Genomic DNA, 11,655 nt, shown 5'->3' with positions numbered 1-11,655 from the left:
CACACCTGAATGTTACGCTATGGCAACCGTAAAAATAACTGAAACTACACATAAATCCGGGTCCAAATTTGACCGTGAATTTGTGCCTGGTAATGGGTGAATTATTATTAGAAATTGTTCCTTATATACATATAAGGAATAAATAGGAAAAATGATAGATTAATATTTTATCAAAAATATACGAAAATATATAATTACCTCAGCTTGAGAAAAATATAAAAACATTTGAAAAAATAGTTTCAAAAATGTACGACTCTATAAAAAAAAAATCAAATAACAGAAAAAACCTGAACGCACCCTTAATCAAAAACATATTAGATTGACAGTTCAGCTATCTAATTGTAAAGTGATGTTATTTTCGCTATGTGCGTGTAATAAACATGTACGGCGACGTGTCTTTTTCAATGAAATAAAACTGCAAAATCCTTTAAATACCATTCTTTTTATATTGATGAATCGTCTTTAAATTAACACCAAAATCGAATATCACAAGAACTTACATTTCAAGTTGTTGTGTTCGGTTCTAGTTTTTATGCAGTGAATAAGTTGTTATTGAAAAAACCTCAATATTGAAACGTAGTCAATATACGAAAGAAAAAAGCCTGTTTTACATTATTGATAGTGTTGATGAAAGAAACTGGACAAATATTAATAAAATGAATAAAAGAAAACGTTCCGTCGATTATCCTGAAATGAATGGATATGAAAAGACTGACTACGGAGCTCCATTATTAGGAATCGATAGTCACAAGCATGATAACGAAAGGCCTGACATACGTGGTGATCGTGCAAATATAGCAATCTTATTTTTCCTCTATTTACTTCAAGGAATTCCATTAGGCTTAACAGCAGCAATACCAATGCTGCTACAAAATCGCGGTGCAAATTATAAACAACAGGCCGAATTTAGTTTTGCAACGTGGCCATTTAGCATGAAATTATTATGGGCACCAATAGTTGATTCACTGTTTTGGCCACAATTTGGTCGTCGTAAATCATGGTTGATTCCAACACAGTATCTCATCGGCATATTCATGTTAGTTTTATCATCACATGTAAAGTATTGGCTTGAAGGTGGTCATCTTGAGGACAGTGTTCCAGCGTTGACAGCACTATTTTTTGCTTTGAATTTTTTGGCCGCAACACAAGATATTGCTGTTGACGGTTGGGCATTAACAATGCTGAAACGATGCAATGTTGGACATGCATCCACATGCAATTCCGTCGGTCAAACAGCCGGCTATTTCTTTGGATATGTTGTCTTCATTGCTCTAGAATCAAAAGACTTCTGTAACACTTATTTGAGAACAGTTCCCAAAGATGATGGTCTAATTACATTGCCAGGTATTATTGAGGTTTTATAGCGACAATTTCATTCGAAATTCGAAATAAAACTATAATTCATTCTGACATTTTTCTTCTCATTTTCGAATTCAAAAGGTTTCCTTTGGTTCTGGGGTCTTTGTTTTTTGTTCACAACAACATTGGTCGCAATCTTGAAAACCGAACGAAATCAATCGATTGACAACAAAGATGATGACGAGGAAGAGTTCAACATTGTCGACACATATAAATTACTTTGGCGAATTGTCAACATGCGTCCAATTAAAATATTAGCTGCGATTTTATTAACCGTGAAATTTACATTTGCCGCATGTGATTCAGTCACATCATTGAAATTGGTTGAAGCTGGACTCCCTAAAGATAAACTGGCATTGCTTGCCATACCCATGGTGCCTTTGCAAATTTTCCTACCGCTCGTCGTTAGTAGATATACAACGGGATCTAAACCAATGGAAGTATACATCAAGGCCATTCCATTTCGGATTTTATTTGGAATATTTGCATCAGGAATTGTAGCTTTAGCACCATACACACTCAGTTCAAATGGCGACGTTCCAATTTATCTTTATGTTCTATTACTTGTGAATTATTCATTCTATCAAATATGTTTATATTGCATGTTTGTCGCTGTTATGGCATTCTTTGCAAAAATCAGTGACCCAGGTGTTGGCGGAACTTACATGACACTCTTAAATACAATTTGCAATTTGGGTGGAAACTGGCCAACCAGTATCGTTTTATGGCTGGTTGATGTACTAACGTGGAAAGAATGCATAAGTACTGATCCCACCGATAATTTGGTACTCACTAACAATACATGTCAATCAAAAATACAGGAAGAGGTACATTTTTATCATCTCAATTATCAAGAAAGTAAATAAAAATATATTTCCGTCTGTTATTTGCAGGAATGCGTCAAATTAGGTGGAAAATGCAACATACTATATGATGGATACTATTTAGAGTGTTTGATATGTTTAGTGTATGGATTATTCTGGTACAAATGGGGAACGACACAGATTCGTAGTCTACAGGCAATGCCGATAAAAGTATGGCGTGTAATAAAAGGAGAGAAATCAAGAAGATAGCAATTACTTGTTTAAAATCTATGTACACAAAATATTTTTTGATATCTCTTTTTTCTCAAGAGTTTACACACATCAGGTAGAAGCAGCGTCCAGCAATACATTTCCGTTTATCAATTATTATTTTTTTTATAATTTTTAATTGATTTAATTGTGATCAAATTTTGTTGAACAATAGCACCCTTAATAATTTGAATGAATTTTTTTTTAGATGCAAATGTGTCAGAGATCAAATTACAATAGCTGTATTAATTAGTCACATGCATGTAAATATTCAAATAATGCGCAAATGATTAGCTATGTTTTAACACATAAGAATATTTATTGAAAATAAAAGTTTTATGCTTAGTTATTTCGAAATGAATTTCAATAATAAAAATAATAAAACAATACGTCAGCTTTTGTGATAATAAAATTATCAAAAGTAGATCTTATTTCGCTTTGAAATGTATCTGTTGAGGTTAATGGACCATTTGAAGAGCCGGAAAGTTGCAAGCCAAAAAATCAAAGTAAACGGTCGACCATGACACTTGCAAGGAAATGAGCCAATGAACAATTTTCCTTTCTTTTTATACGAATCGAGAAATATGATACAAAAGCGTTTACGACTATCTCATTTCATTCGATTAAAGTTATTCATAGCAACTGAAAATCTGTTTTACTGATACTTAAATTATATCATTTTCATATGGGTATTGTTGAACATGTACAATTGTACATAAATACTCAAATAATACGCAAAAGATTAAAGATGTTTTTCAACACATCAGAATATTTATTCAAAATGAAAGTCTAATTATTAGTTATTCCGATACTAATTTCAATGCGTTGACTTGAGTTTTCTTTTTACTTCGTTTTTGATTTATTCCCTTTCGTTCTTTTTTATTGTTGATTTTATCCAAGTTTTCCCATTTCCAGCTCTCCGGTATGTTGTGCTCATCACTAATCGTTCCCGTTAAATTGTTTTGTTGCACTTGAGATTGAAGTTGACCAATCACACTTCGTTTATTATTTGATTTATTTTTCTCATTCATTTGTTTGATCAATTGAACTTGTTTCTCTCGTTTCAATGCCGTTTGCATTTTTTGCAATGCAGTCGCATAGTCCTTGGCCTTTGATTCTTCTGCATTATCAGTGACTTTAAGCTCGTCAACATTCTCTTTTCCACCGTCTTTAATGATTGCCTAAAATACATAACATGATACGTAATTTCAAAGAACAATATGCAATTAATTAATTATTGTACAAGTAAACACAAACATACCTGAAACTCATTTAATTCAGTTGGTACTAAGAGAGTTACTGATGTACCAGGTCTACCAGCCCGAGCCGTTCGTCCAATACGATGAATATATGTTTTCACATGGCGCGGAGCATCGTAAGATATCACAACATCTACATTTGGAAAGTCAATGCCACGAGCCAAGGCGTCTGAGCACATAATGCCATCCACTTTGCCAGTTTGAAATTTCAATAGTACCGCATTTCTTGTGCTTGGCGTTAAGCTCGATGAGAGTTCTTCAATTTTCATATCATCTCCCAATAAACTTTGCAGTACATATGACAATCTGTGAGCGGACTCGCCGCTATTTGTAAAACACAAGAAACGATTCCAATTGTTCTCTTTAAGAAGTGTGTACAATGTCAACGGTTTGATTTTGGCTTCAGTTAGACAATACTTTTCCGTCAATTCGGATGGTGTTGTGTATTTGCCAATGAATTCGCCTCGTTTCCTTGAATCACTAGATTCATCAATATCTCCTGTCGTTTCAAATGGTTTCACAATGGATGTAAACAATTTTGGCGAGAACAATTTTAAACTCTGAAGTTTTTCTGGATCTTGGGACAATGTTGCCGAGAATAGAAGTTTGTGCGGTATTGATCCATTATTATCCAATTCGTTGTATGACAAGAGCAATGATTTACCCGATAAAATTGAATCACTTTGTTCTTTTACATGTGAGTCCAAGTGATAGAGCCAATTGTTTTGAATTTGTTCCATAATTCGATCGGCTTCATCCATCACAAGGAATTTTAACGATTTCAAAGAGAAACCTTTTGTTGAATGGATATGCTCCACTAAGCGACCGCTCGTAGCCACCAAAATATCCACTTTCGAGTAATATTTTCCATCGAATTGTTCAACTAGTTGTTGTTGCTCAATTTCAAATGGTGTAAATTTCGATAAGAGAGCCACTTTTAGATTGGATGCTTCACATAGTTTTTGGAAAATTTTCAATACTTGCACAGCCAATTCGTTTACTGGCAAAACGATAAGCGCACGGATTTCGCGTGCTACACGATTCGATAAATTTTGAACGATTGGCAACGCATATGCAAGTGTCTTTCCTGAACCAGTTGGAGCTGATACACAAATATCCCGTGGTCGAAATGGTGATGGTTTCGTGTGAACATTTAGTATATACGGTATGACTGCCTCTTGAACGGGAAACAAATGTTCGATGTTCATTGTTTGTAGGCACTTTTTCAATTCGGGTGAAATGTAGTCAATATTTTCGATTGGTGTTGACTTTTCAGTTAAATTCTTTGAGATAACAGTTGGATAAGCAAGCCAATTGGGTAGCATTGCATCAACTATTAATCTTCGTTGGAAATTATTATCACCTAAAATCATGAAATCTTCACCAACATCACGTGATTTTCTATCCTTTGTTTCATCTTCCGCAAACGATGTTGCCTCATCCAATTCCATTGCTTCGTCCTGTTTCGATTCATTTTTTGCATTATTTTCATCCAACTCCTGTGCTGCTAATCTTGTCTGTTCTTCTTCTAACACTTTCTGCTTTTCCTTTATGGATTTCTTTTTCTCAATATTCCTCTTGAGTCGTTCTAATATTCGTTCTTCTTTACGTGGATCATTTTGCTTTACTTCGATGTCATACCTGAAAGCATATGGGTTTTTAAAAGTGTTTTTATTCTAAAATTTCATGTAAAATATGATTAAATAAATGCATGCCAACCTTTGGACGGTGAATAATTCCATTCTAAATAGCAGATTAATTGCTTTAACGATAGAAAACAGATGCAAAAGAAATCGGTTCGATTTGAATAACCTCGATACGTTTATTTACATTGGAAGCATGTTTTGACATAAATTGTCATCTGGTACGAGAGCACATGCACGTATCAAATTCAGTCGACAACAGCGCCGTCTGACAGAATTTACGCAAAGTGTGGCGTAGCGAAAAAAAATAAGAAGAAGAAACACGAGTCTGTCATTTCATTGTTAAATTGTAATTATAAACGAAGTGATTGAAATTTGGTGATCCAGAGAAAGATAAATAAAATAAAAAGTGTTCGCCACCCCGTATACTAGGCCAGGCCTAATCATGTCTTTCACTGATCGCTACTCTGTTAGCCATACAATGCTGAGAGATGGGAATTCGAACAGCGATTGTATTGCTGGCACTTCAGAGCAGCAAATGCAGCGAAGATTGAATTGTGCCCAGCTTGAGAATCGGGGTGCTGCAGCAGTAATACAAGAAGCTTGTGTGAATACACAATTGAGCATTTTACCAAACGAACAACTATTTGGAAAATTATACGAATCGCTGGCACTTGAAACAAAATTCCAGCCATCATTGTTTTTGCCAGAGGATTCGAATAATGGTGAAGTTACTGTTGGCGCAAGAGACGGTGCAGCTCACGTCTTACGATGCTTGAAAATGTGGTACGATTTTCCAAGTGATGTACTTTTTGTGGCCGTAAATTTGGTTGATCGTTTCCTAACCAAGATGAGAGTGCGTCCAAAGCATATGGCTTGCATCAGTGTTGGATCGTTCCTGTTGGCTGTACGTCAATTGAAATTGAACATTGCTGACACCGACGATTTGGTTGCTATTTCGCAATGTCGCTGTACATCGGGCGATGTCGAACGAATGTCGACCATTGTAAGTATAAGTTTTGTTTATGTTTAATAATTTTTATGCTTTCGTTTTATTACTTTCATACTAATCACCATACCTAATGTGTCTAAATCAATGTTTATTTGACCTATTAATTTTTAAAATTACTTCTTTCTATTTTATTTTGTGCCTGTTGCATTTAGATTGCAAGCAAACTTGGCGTTCAATTGGAGACTGCTCCGATTACACCTCTTTCATTTTTGCGCATTTTCTATGTTGTTCTGCATCGTGTTGCCGTAGAAGTGAATCTTCAGACGTTCTTCGAGTCGACCATAATCTTTCAAGACTTGGTCTCACGATTGGAAATTTTGGCATGCGAAGCCAGCTGTGCAAGTATGCGTGCATCGGAATTGGCATTGGCATTGATTTGCACTCATATGGATGAGATGATTGCAGCCAAATTTGGCGCGGACAATGAACAAGTTCAAGGTCTCGTTCAGTATGCAATTCAATTGCAAAATCTCTGCAAAATCACCGAACATGGATTTTTCGAGACGCACAAAATCGTTGTTAACATTTTGGAACATTACAATGGACAACAGAAACTACCACATCGTCAACGTTTGGTGTGGAAGCTCTCATCACGAACAATGAAAGTACTTCGTCCAACCGATCGTCTGACATCACATTTACCAACTATTGAAGAGGACAACAATCATAACCCACTGCGTTCAAGGTTATTATTTGTTATATACAATTTTTCCTTTTGTTTATTTAATAAATTTTTAAATTGCCCAAAAGTAAAAAAAGTAAAAACAAAAATAAGTCAATTTAATTAAGATTAGAAAAAATAGAAAGCTATTTCGACACAACGATGATTGTTTGCTTCATAATTTGTTAATTCAACATGTGTCGCGCGAACCCGTTAATTCCAACTTGACTCTGACTCATATTGGTTTTTGTACATTGTAGTGATTCACCAACACATTGATCCAACTTATAATAAAATCATTTTTGTTTCTTTGTCTCCCTACAGAACTGGCAGTGTTTGCTCTGAAGAAGGTGAAGATTGGCCAACATCTCCTATTCTTCCAATCTATGAAAAGTAAAACCTGCGTGCACATCCCATTCATCTCGAGGAGGGAACTTTTTATGAACATCAAATGTGAATTAAGGAATTTAAGTTTGTCAAAAGCAACAACAAAAAAAAATCATATTTTCTGTTCATCTCTCTGTAAGAGGGATAACAATAAATTCAAATTTATTTCTTTCTTGAAACAATTGACTCCGAAAAATCGAAAATGTAAAAAAAAGTTTTAAAAAAATTCCCAATAACATCAAAAAAAGCAAAAAAATGATACAATAATTTAAATGTTGTCGAAACAGCCAAAAAAATTAATGAAACAAACAAACATAATGTACTATTCAAAAACATCCAGATTGATTGCGTTTAAAAATTGTGTTGTATGGAACGTGTGTGTAAAATTTCGAAAATATTAATTATTTCTGCGAAACAAGAAAATATAAAAACGATGAATGAAAAAGCAAACAAATATGAAAAATACATTTTCAAAAGAAATATATTAATACAAAGCGACCCAATGTAGTTTTTATTTTCTTTTTATTTTTATTTTGTTTTTCTTCTTCCCACAATTTGTTGAATTTATACATCAAACAAAAATTTGTTATCATCATCATCATGCTTATTTCTACAACATAGCTACCATAAGGTCATTTGGTATTGCATAAAACAAAGAAAAATCCAGAAATAACAAAAAAAAAGAAACAGAGACGAAAGCAACAACAACAATCATTGGCTGTATAGTTATAAAAATGGAGAGCATACAAATGGCAATGGATTCATAACCTTACATCGAAATTCGTATTAATTTCGTACTACTTTCATGATTTAACTGTACTGTATTAAATGAATGCGGACCTTAAAACGTCTGACTCACACACAATGCATAGCAAAGAAGTAGCTCGATACATGTTTTCATATACATGTAAATACATGATTTCACATGATTCAAGTTTACTACGTATCCATGGCGTTGAGAAAAAAAAATTCCATCAGATGGCGCTCATCTACCAATACATACACAAACATACGCATACATAAATTTTGTGCTTGTATTAGCCTTGGAAATATTGCGTCAATATGGCGTAAAATTTAAATCAGTCTAATTTATTTTTAGTTTGTTTGGATTGAAATCACTCCCTCGTCCGAAGAAATATTCGATATTTAATATAGCACAAAAAATAAATGTCAGAAACCAATGTGTTTATTAAATAATATGGATCGGAATTGACATTTCGATTGAAATCTTAACGGAAAACTTACAACATGTCATAATTTCGTGCATAAGCTCTGACATAAATCTATGTATAATTGTAAAGTAGCAAAGAAGGCTATCGACAAAAGAATCTTATATAAAAGATTATTATTCAAAAATTAAGATTGATATTGATAACAACGATATTGTTGTTATAACAGGTAATGAAACTTAGTTGGGTCAATTTTAAAAATATTATGCAGCATAATTTATGCTATTAAACAAGTTTTTTTAGGACATATGATCAATCCATACAGATAAAGGAAAAGATAACATTAAAAACGTTGTTAGTTTGGCAATTTCAAATTTTTCAATTGCAAAGAGTGTCAACATAAAGATTTAATTTGAATAAACGGTTTCACATTGATTTTTATATACAATTGCATAATAAATTGTCGGTCTGAATGATTGAATTGTGGATTGATGGACGTTGTGAATTTATATATTCATTCATTAATTGTTTAGCAAATTCCATGCGTCGTCTTCAATACTTTTGGTCTTATTTGTTGGTTTCGGTTTGGAAGCTTTCACATCAAGAGCGTTAAAATCTCCTTTTTCGTTTTTTTCATGTTTGTGTTGTTTTCTGGTCGAATTAATCACGGTTGTTGGTGAAGTGTTTTGTTGCTCAATTGAACCACCTTGATAGGATTGTGTTGACGATTCGAATTTATTATCAAAACCGGTCCAATTATCATTATTTGAACTAGCGCAATTGAAAAGAAAACAGGACAAAATTAATTGTAATAAATAAGTTGAGTAAGTTGGGTAAGTAAATTTATTTACTTACTAACTATCCGTTTGATATGATTGCGAGCGTGAAATTGTCGAGTTTTGATAATTTTCACAAAAATTATTCTCATAGCCTTCTTGTGGTGATGATAAATTGGCTCCATTCAATGTGCTCCATCCTTTTTTTCCAATTTCACTAATCTGTTATTATTGAATAGATAAACGAAAAAAATCTAAATCCTTTTGATAATTTATGTGATCATATTTACGAATTTATTTTATTTATCGAATGAACACAACGAAATTAAAAAAACACAATAAGAAATCAAATTAAATGCAAACCTTGGAAGCAAAACTAGTGACACCTGTACTAACATCTTCATATAATGTTCCATCTTTGACCTTTTAATTAGTAAAAAAAAAACAAAACAAATTAAACAGAACAAATCAAAGCAAAATAAATAATCTGAAAATAAATGTAACAAAATATAAATGAACAAAAAAAAAAACGAAAATTTTATGTGCTGACACATTTGTAACCATACCTTTTGGCCAGCTATATTTCCATAGCGTGAAACATTTTCACGAGCAGTATTGGCAATTTTCGATGCACCAATTGAAAATACATTCCAACCCTAAATGAGACGAAATATAAACTAATTTTTATTCAATTTACTTAAATGCGAAATGATCATTAAAATTCAATTAAATAACATAGACGTTGCCTAATAAAAATACATTGCTTGTGCTATTTCTATGGAACGACAATGAATGTTTATACGACAAACGTCTAAGATGTTCACTCTGGTAATATTGAACATATTGACTAAATTCCTATTCGGAATACTAACACTTGCTAGAGACGTCAACGTTGTATCAAAAATCTCTTGAGATTGACTTTTTGGCATTGGATCTTTTGAATAACCAAAGCCAGCATATTTTCCACCTTGACTCGGTGGCAAGTGACTGTGATTGAAGGAAAATAAATAAATGCCGATTAAAAAATATTTTACATATACGAGAAATGTGATTTTAAACCTACTCAGGTCGAGAAGCATTTTCTTCTTGAATTCGATTGAAAAATGAATCTTTCTGATCACGGAATTCTCGTGTATTAAAGTTTTGATAGCTATTGCTAGCATCACCCAAATCTTGATAGCTCTTGCTTGTCTCAATTGAGCTGCGCTGACTATTTGAGCCACGCGAACTGGAATGCTTTTGTGTGTCGGATGCTAATGAAGTGTTATAATTTGATGCAGTCGATGTCTCTTCGTTCCACGGCTTTCCTTGAGCTAGCGTTGAAATTTTATCTCGATAAAGAGCTGCAGCTCTGGTATTGTATTTTTGTTGGATAGACATTGTATCATCGTAGTCAGGTTGACTATCAAAAAATTCACGTGCCTTTTGATTACCACCGACCTTTTTAAAGTGGAACAAAACAAATGAAATTCGATATCGACATTATTTCAGTTAATTATGTTTTATACGATGATTAACCTTCATTTTTTCTAATTCAATATCTTTCCATTTGTCCATCGACACTGATCGCACAAACGATAAATGTACGCCCAAACCACGATGTTTTCCCGAGCATTCCAGGCAGATCCATATACCGTATGTTACAGAAACCCATTGAGGATTGTGTGTGCCACATTCAAAACATTTCTACATTCGAATGCATAAAATTTACATTAATCTTCCGAAAAAAATCACTCATTTCACATTTTCGATGATCCATTATTGAATACTCACTGTATTTTCATTTATTGGACGAATTTCTTGTAAAATGCGTCTGGTTCGTGGACTGGCCATTTCTTTTCACTAATTACACACTCTTTCTCTTTGAAACAATTCACAAAAAATGAAATAAAAATGCGTACGTTCTAAGAAATTGAGGTGAGATTTTGGTTTCCAAGTGCCAATTTTCGAAAATTCTTATGGCATATAAAAAATATTATTAAAAAAATTCAAGAAAATCAAACAAAAATAATGAGTTTTACTTCCGAAAAAAAGCAATGAAACAAAAGTTCCCATAAGCTCTATACGATCAATCATAAAAAAATGGCAAGTGTCAAAAATTGAAGACGTGTGTTATCGTGTAAGTTTGAATGCTGTTGTGGGTGCGTTCTTCATTCATGCATAGCGTTCATATATACGGTCCGATTACTCTTAATAGTCACAAAAGTGATGCTGAAAAAATGTATTCATAAGACATTTGAGCTAAACTTTTATCAATTCAAAAAAAAAAAAAACACTTCAAAAATTGAAATAAAAATACTCAGCCGTCGGAATTGA

General features: G+C 33.3%; 4 protein-coding genes across 5 annotated transcripts; 2 read left to right on the top strand and 2 right to left on the bottom strand.

Moving 5' to 3' along the window:
* Positions 1-351: 351 nt before the first annotated feature.
* On the top strand, positions 352-2,789 carry LOC116339042 (acetyl-coenzyme A transporter 1). Its single transcript, XM_031764652.1, has 3 exons — positions 352-1,344; positions 1,441-2,186; positions 2,253-2,789. Exons 1-3 carry the CDS (start codon positions 657-659, stop codon positions 2,430-2,432), a joined length of 1,614 nt encoding a protein of 537 aa, XP_031620512.1. The 5' UTR covers positions 352-656; the 3' UTR covers positions 2,433-2,789.
* Positions 2,790-3,174: 385 nt separating this feature from the next.
* On the bottom strand, positions 3,175-5,547 carry LOC116339041 (probable ATP-dependent RNA helicase Dbp73D). Its single transcript, XM_031764651.1, has 3 exons — positions 5,411-5,547; positions 3,694-5,332; positions 3,175-3,613 (listed from the first exon to the last, which is right to left on the bottom strand). The coding sequence occupies exons 1-3, from the start codon at positions 5,431-5,433 to the stop codon at positions 3,233-3,235; spliced, it is 2,043 nt and encodes a 680-aa protein (XP_031620511.1). The 5' UTR covers positions 5,434-5,547; the 3' UTR covers positions 3,175-3,232.
* Positions 5,548-5,652: 105 nt separating this feature from the next.
* LOC116339043 (cyclin G) lies at positions 5,653-7,584 on the top strand. The gene is made up of 3 exons (XM_031764653.1): positions 5,653-6,340; positions 6,499-7,031; positions 7,332-7,584. Exons 1-3 carry the CDS (start codon positions 5,780-5,782, stop codon positions 7,402-7,404), a joined length of 1,167 nt encoding a protein of 388 aa, XP_031620513.1. The 5' UTR covers positions 5,653-5,779; the 3' UTR covers positions 7,405-7,584.
* Positions 7,585-8,918: 1,334 nt separating this feature from the next.
* On the bottom strand, positions 8,919-11,397 carry LOC116339012 (ADP-ribosylation factor GTPase-activating protein 1). 2 transcript variants are annotated; one of them, XM_031764609.1, is made up of 8 exons: positions 11,113-11,396; positions 10,858-11,025; positions 10,403-10,779; positions 10,212-10,326; positions 9,906-9,995; positions 9,703-9,762; positions 9,419-9,561; positions 8,919-9,334 (listed from the first exon to the last, which is right to left on the bottom strand). In XM_031764609.1, exons 1-8 carry the CDS (start codon positions 11,170-11,172, stop codon positions 9,085-9,087), a joined length of 1,263 nt encoding a protein of 420 aa, XP_031620469.1. In that variant the 5' UTR covers positions 11,173-11,396; the 3' UTR covers positions 8,919-9,084. The 2 variants fall into 2 exon arrangements, with proteins under 2 accessions (XP_031620469.1, XP_031620470.1); XM_031764610.1 differs by lacking the exon at positions 9,703-9,762 and having other exon boundaries at positions 11,113-11,397.
* Between the last annotated feature and the right edge of the window lie 258 nt (positions 11,398-11,655).

The sequence above is a fragment of the Contarinia nasturtii genome, unplaced genomic scaffold (genome assembly GCF_009176525.2).
Source record: "Contarinia nasturtii isolate CC-2019 unplaced genomic scaffold, AAFC_CNas_1.1 Cnas_scaffold_493, whole genome shotgun sequence".
Lineage (NCBI taxonomy): Eukaryota > Metazoa > Arthropoda > Insecta > Diptera > Cecidomyiidae > Contarinia > Contarinia nasturtii.
This window is presented reverse-complemented; position numbering and strand designations above follow the sequence as displayed.

Excerpts from the sequence above, each read along its gene's own strand:
- LOC116339042 (XM_031764652.1), top strand. The coding sequence starts at position 657 with ATGAATAAAAGAAAACGTTCCGTCGATTATCCTGAAATGAATGGATAT. Across the intron at positions 1,345-1,440 it reads TGGTCTAATTACATTGCCAG|GTTTCCTTTGGTTCTGGGGT; the intron begins GTATTATTGAGG and ends CGAATTCAAAAG. Across the intron at positions 2,187-2,252 it reads AATCAAAAATACAGGAAGAG|GAATGCGTCAAATTAGGTGG; the intron begins GTACATTTTTAT and ends TGTTATTTGCAG.
- LOC116339041 (XM_031764651.1), bottom strand. The coding sequence starts at position 5,433 with ATGGAATTATTCACCGTCCAAAG. Across the intron at positions 5,333-5,410 it reads GAATTATTCACCGTCCAAAG|GTATGACATCGAAGTAAAGC; the intron begins GTTGGCATGCAT and ends ATATGCTTTCAG. Across the intron at positions 3,614-3,693 it reads CTGAATTAAATGAGTTTCAG|GCAATCATTAAAGACGGTGG; the intron begins GTATGTTTGTGT and ends TATGTATTTTAG.
- LOC116339043 (XM_031764653.1), top strand. The coding sequence starts at position 5,780 with ATGTCTTTCACTGATCGCTACTCTGTTAGCCATACAATGCTGAGAGAT. Across the intron at positions 6,341-6,498 it reads TCGAACGAATGTCGACCATT|ATTGCAAGCAAACTTGGCGT; the intron begins GTAAGTATAAGT and ends TGTTGCATTTAG. Across the intron at positions 7,032-7,331 it reads CATAACCCACTGCGTTCAAG|AACTGGCAGTGTTTGCTCTG; the intron begins GTTATTATTTGT and ends GTCTCCCTACAG.
- LOC116339012 (XM_031764609.1), bottom strand. The coding sequence starts at position 11,172 with ATGGCCAGTCCACGAACCAGACGCATTTTACAAGAAATTCGTCCAATA. Across the intron at positions 10,327-10,402 it reads GAAAATGCTTCTCGACCTGA|TCACTTGCCACCGAGTCAAG; the intron begins GTAGGTTTAAAA and ends CTTCAATCACAG. Across the intron at positions 9,996-10,211 it reads CGTTGACGTCTCTAGCAAGT|GGTTGGAATGTATTTTCAAT; the intron begins GTTAGTATTCCG and ends CGTCTCATTTAG.